Source organism: Rhagoletis zephyria, unplaced genomic scaffold (assembly GCF_001687245.7).
Source record: "Rhagoletis zephyria isolate East Lansing unplaced genomic scaffold, Rhagoletis_zephyria_1.1 Rzeph_scaffold_05505, whole genome shotgun sequence".
NCBI classification, from domain to species: domain Eukaryota; kingdom Metazoa; phylum Arthropoda; class Insecta; order Diptera; family Tephritidae; genus Rhagoletis; species Rhagoletis zephyria.
Window position 1 is genome coordinate 18,963 of NW_016162588.1, and position 5,202 is coordinate 24,164.

Consider the following 5,202-nt stretch of genomic DNA (forward strand, 5'->3'; position numbering starts at 1 on the left):
ATTTAATTGCAACACCAGTTTTGTTCGCGATAGGCTCAATCGTGGTCTATTATTACATATTTCCTTTAGCCTGGAAGTTTTTTATCAAGTTTGAATATAGCAGTAAATCTTTTGATATACCAATAGAGTTCATGCCATCAGTAAGTGAATATTTAGATCTCGTAATTCAATTCATGTTTGCATTTGGTACTGCATTTCAAATTCCGGTTATATTAACATTAATGGTCAGGGTTGGGTTACTAACTGCACAAAGTTTATCAAATAAACGTAGAATTGCGATAGTGATAATTTTTATTGTAGCTGCATTTTTAACTCCACCTGACGTGTTGAGTCAAGTGGGGCTTGCTATACCGATGCTGATTTTATATGAATTATCAATCTTTATATGTAGTTGTATTGAAAAGAAAAACAATACTTCTAACTCTAATTCCGAGAAAGAAGAAAAGTAAGTTTAGATGCTTAACCCAACTATGAACAAGCAGGGCTTTTTCGTTTTATAGTTGAAGTTAAAAGACTTAAAGTTAAAAGACTTAAAGATAGATGAATAATATTGTAATAGGCTCAATAATCATTGCTGTGAACTATATTTAGTAATATAATTTTTCATTTAATTGGTGTTACCTATTTATGCCAGATTTTACATTTATTTTGATAGCTGTACTTATATTCTTTTCTCTTACAATTTTACTTTTTACCATGAAGAGAGTTTCTGGATCAAAAAAAGTTATAAAACCTTTAAGAAAAATTGTTGAGCAAATAAATGCATTGGAGCCAAAAATACAGGCACTTTCTGATCAGGAACTGTTAAGTAAAACTGAAGAGTTTAAGCAAAGGCTCAAAAGCGGAGAAACATTAAACGATATCCTTCCTCCTGCGTTTGCGGTTGTGCGTGAGGCATCAAGGAGATTTCTAAATATGAGACACTTCGATGTTCAACTAATTGGTGGTATGGTGCTGCACAATGGAATGATAGCAGAAATGAAGACGGGAGAAGGTAAAACACTCGTTGCAACTTTAGCTGCATATCTTAATTCTTTAGAAGGCAAGGGAGTGCATGTAGTCACTGTTAATGATTACCTTGCAAAACGGGATATGGAATGGATGAGTACATTATATAACTCTCTAGGTGTTTCTGTTGCATTTATTACTAATAACTTGACAGATGAAGAAAGAAAGGAAGCCTATAGTGCTGATATCGTATATTCAACTAATAATGAATTGGCCTTCGACTACCTGCGGGATAATATGAAATTCTCTCCAGATGAGATGGTTCAAAGAGGATTTAATTATGCAATAGTGGATGAAGTAGACTCTATTCTAATTGATGAAGCACGTACACCACTCATTATTTCTGGTCAGGTTGAAGATAATAACCAGATATATAAGCATATTAACAAGGTAGTTACTAAGCTAAAAGATACTGACTATGAATTAGATGAAAAAAGCAGGACTGTGTTTTTGACTGAAGATGGTATTCCATATGTAGAGGAATTATTGAAATCATACAGCCTGATCACGGCAAATTCTTCACTGTATGATGCTAATAATATAATAATGACTCATTATATAAATCAAGCATTGCGTGCACATAAGCTATTTACAATCAATAAAGACTATATTGTAAAAAAAGGTAGAGTGGTAATTATTGACGAGTTTACTGGGCGTATGATGGAAGGTAGAAGATATTCCGATGGGCTCCATCAAGCACTTGAGGCGAAAGAGAATCTTGAAATTCAGCATGAAAATCAAACTTTAGCTTCGGTAACTTTCCAAAATTATTTTCGTATGTATAATAAACTTTCAGGCATGACCGGAACAGCAGCAACAGAAGCAGAGGAATTTCGTGACATATATAGATTAAATGTAGTGAAGATTCCCACCAACGTGCCCGTAAAAAGGATAGATCTAAATGATGAAATTTACGGTACGGAGAAGGAAAAGTACAGTGCAGTGTTGAAGCTTATCAAAGAATGTCATGAGCGCCTTCAGCCTGTACTTGTTGGTACAGTAAGCATCGAAAAGTCAGAAGAACTTTCTGAACTTTTGCGTCGTAACTCTCTAAAGCACTCGGTCTTAAATGCTCGCTATCATGAACAAGAGGCTTATATTATTGCACAAGCTGGAGTTCCAGGTAGCATAACTATAGCAACTAACATGGCTGGACGAGGAACTGATATTCAGCTTGGTGGTAATGCTGAAATGATTGCAAAAACGGAGCTCAGTAAAATAAAAGATGAAGAACTAAGGAGTAAGAAATATCAAGAGATAGTTGAAAGGGTGCAGCGCGACAAGGAAGTTGTGCTAGAGGCTGGAGGTTTATGTGTCATTGGTACTGAGAGGCATGAAAGTAGAAGAATAGATGATCAATTGCGTGGACGTTCTGGAAGACAAGGCGATCCAGGACTTTCTAAATTTTTCTTATCGCTTGAAGACGACTTACTGAGAATATTCGGTTCGGATAGGATGAGAAGTTTTTTACAAAGAGTGGGATTAAAAAATTATGAAGCTATTCACCACCCATGGCTTAATAAAGCTATAGCAAAGGCACAGAAGAAAGTAGAGGCTAAAAACTATGACGTGCGAAAATCTCTGCTCAAGTTTGATGATGTAATCANATGTTTTAACTAATGAAAGTAATGATCTATTTGAAGTATATAATGAGGTAAACCAAAGCGTAATAGAAGAAATTGTGAGAGACGGTTACTATGAAGATCATATTAATGAGATAATAAATGAGTTCTATAAGAGATATGGTGTTAAGCTAGACCATGAATCCTTAGCGGAGCTTGTGAATAAGGAAGATGCTCTAAATTATATGAATAATAAGACAAAAGAATTTTTTATTGAAAAAGAGCAGTATTTTAACAGTCAAAATACCACTAATCTGTGGAATACAGTAGTAAAACAAGTGATGATAATGACCATTGACCATCTCTGGAGAGAGCATCTTTCAACTTTAGAAAGCCTAAAGCAAAGTATAGGTTTGCGTGCGATGGGGCAGAAGGATCCATTAAATGAATTTAAACGCGAAGCTTTTTTGATGTTTGAATCAATGCTCGAGGAATGGAAAGCACTTACTATTCACCGCCTGGTGCATTTTAAACTCGCAGAAGATTATGAAACAAGCAGCAAAGTTAAAAGAACTAAAGTCTCAAGAAACGATAAATGTCCATGCAACTCTGGTAAGAAGTATAAACATTGCCATGGCGCAGTAAGCACATAAATTAAATTGACTTTATAAATACAGCAATATAAAATTAGGCAGCGTATTGACTCTTTCGTCTAGTGGTTAGGACACCACCCTTTCACGGTGGTAACACGGGTTCAAATCCCGTAAGAGTCATTTTTTCATAATCTGCTTTTATGGCAAGGGAATCTCAACACGGTTGGTACTTTTTGCCTTTTTTTGAGACTGTAAAATAGTCAATAATTAAATTTTTTGTTACGCTAAAAAAACACTTTTCTTGGAAAAATATTTAGTTTTTTTTGCTTCCTTTTTGCTAGAGTTTTGATTAGCTCCATCGCTTTTCAAAAGTGAGGGTGGTAGAGTTCTTGGAGCATAATAAATGAGCACGAGCCTAAAAATAGGATTATCTTTTGATCGTTCTTTGACTTTAGCAAAACCAAGCACCATATCGTTTTTGCGTGTTAGTATGTGTAATATTGCTGCCTCTCCGTTATGTTTCCTGACCTTTTATATCCTTAACAGGTTCTCGAAAAAATTCACTACGTTATCTCTATTTTTGCTCGTTCATTACTCAGTATTGCCTTTAACTACGCCAAGTTCTACCTCGAGAAAATTTAAAGGAATCACTATTTATTTTATAGTTTCGCAGAGGGTCAGTAATCAAAAGCGTAGTTGGGCTTTGCATACTGTAGCACAAAGATACTTTTGCTTCAGAGTATAGCACAGCTTCTAAAAAAAATCATACAGCTAAAGAATGCTTTCTTCTTGCAATTTTTCAATTTCCTCAGAAGGAAGACCTGTAGATTGTGATATGATATTAATTGGTACACCAACCTTAAGTAAGTTCTTAACTACCTCAACTTCTCTTTCTTTCCTGCCCCGTTCCTCCCCGATTTGGATGCCTTCTTCTCTACCTTTCTCTTTACCTATTTTTATACCATCATCTCTAGCATCATCAAGTTTTTGGGCAAGTATGGCTTGTTCATCAAGAACACGTTTAATCTCTTGTTCATAGGCGATAAATTCTTTTTCCGACCAGTTAAACCTGTTCAATTCTTCATACGCTCTTTTAATTATCACATCACTTCCTATTATTCTTTCCAGATCTTCTTCACTGGTTTCATCTGCATACTTAAAAAAGTATATCCATTTTTCTACTATATTCTCCAGTTGGTCTTCTTTTGTCTTAGAAAATTTAGGTAACTCAATAAATGTAAAATAGAAGTCCTTTAAGTCATGTTCGTTAGTATCTTTATCTTGAATTATATGATCTGATTTATACCCTGACTTGTTTGGAAAGAGAATACAGTCTGCTATCGCGATAAAAATTATCTCTTTAAGATTATGATACTGATCACCCTTATCAGCTTGTCTTGCATAAGCTTTAGCAGCGTAATATTGGGCACGTTTTTCAAAGCCTTTAGTTTTAGCGATCTGCATTTCAACTATCACTTGTATATCATTTTCATCCTTACAAAGAACATCAACGATACTTTGTTTTTTAGAAGCAATTTCCGGATCTTGAATAGTACTTAAAAACTCAATTTCTTTGATTTTATTGACATCAGCAAATCCCAGGATATCATTTAAAAAGTGAATTAAAATATCCTTATTTTTCTCAGTTCCGAAAATGCGTTTGAATGCAATGTCATTTTTAATATCAAGAAATTTAGAAAGAGCCATGGTTAAAGCACTAAAGGAACATCAATAATTGTACACCTCAAAGACCAATATTTCAATTGGAAATAAAACTAACATGTTATATATAATTATTAACAAATAAAATATTAAAAATATTTCACTGTCTATAGGTATAATAGCTTAGATGTAATAGTTTAGACTTAGGCGTGAATTAACTGACAGAAGAATTTATAAAGTCAAAACCAATGTCAGCATCTTGTTTAATGCTATCAATATTTTTCTGATAAGCAAAATGATAGACAAACTCTTTCAGATAACCATGTTGCAATTACCGGTTCTTCAGATATACTTTTGCTATAAAAGTTCGCATAAAA

At 34.1% G+C, this 5,202-nt stretch overlaps 1 protein-coding gene and 1 non-coding gene across 2 annotated transcripts in view; both read left to right on the top strand.

The window, feature by feature from the left end:
- Positions 1 to 2,628, top strand: part of LOC108372174 (protein translocase subunit SecA-like) — a 3,982-nt gene extending 1,354 nt beyond the window's left edge. The window contains exon 2 of the mRNA XM_017627824.1: positions 703 to 2,628. Within this exon, the coding sequence (XP_017483313.1) occupies positions 703 to 2,628 (1,926 nt within the window). The remainder of the gene's footprint in view (positions 1 to 702) is intronic.
- A 643-nt stretch (positions 2,629 to 3,271) lies between these two features.
- TRNAE-UUC (transfer RNA glutamic acid (anticodon UUC)) lies at positions 3,272 to 3,343 on the top strand. The gene has a single exon. It is a non-coding gene; the product is annotated as a tRNA-Glu (tRNA).
- Positions 3,344 to 5,202: the final 1,859 nt, after the last annotated feature.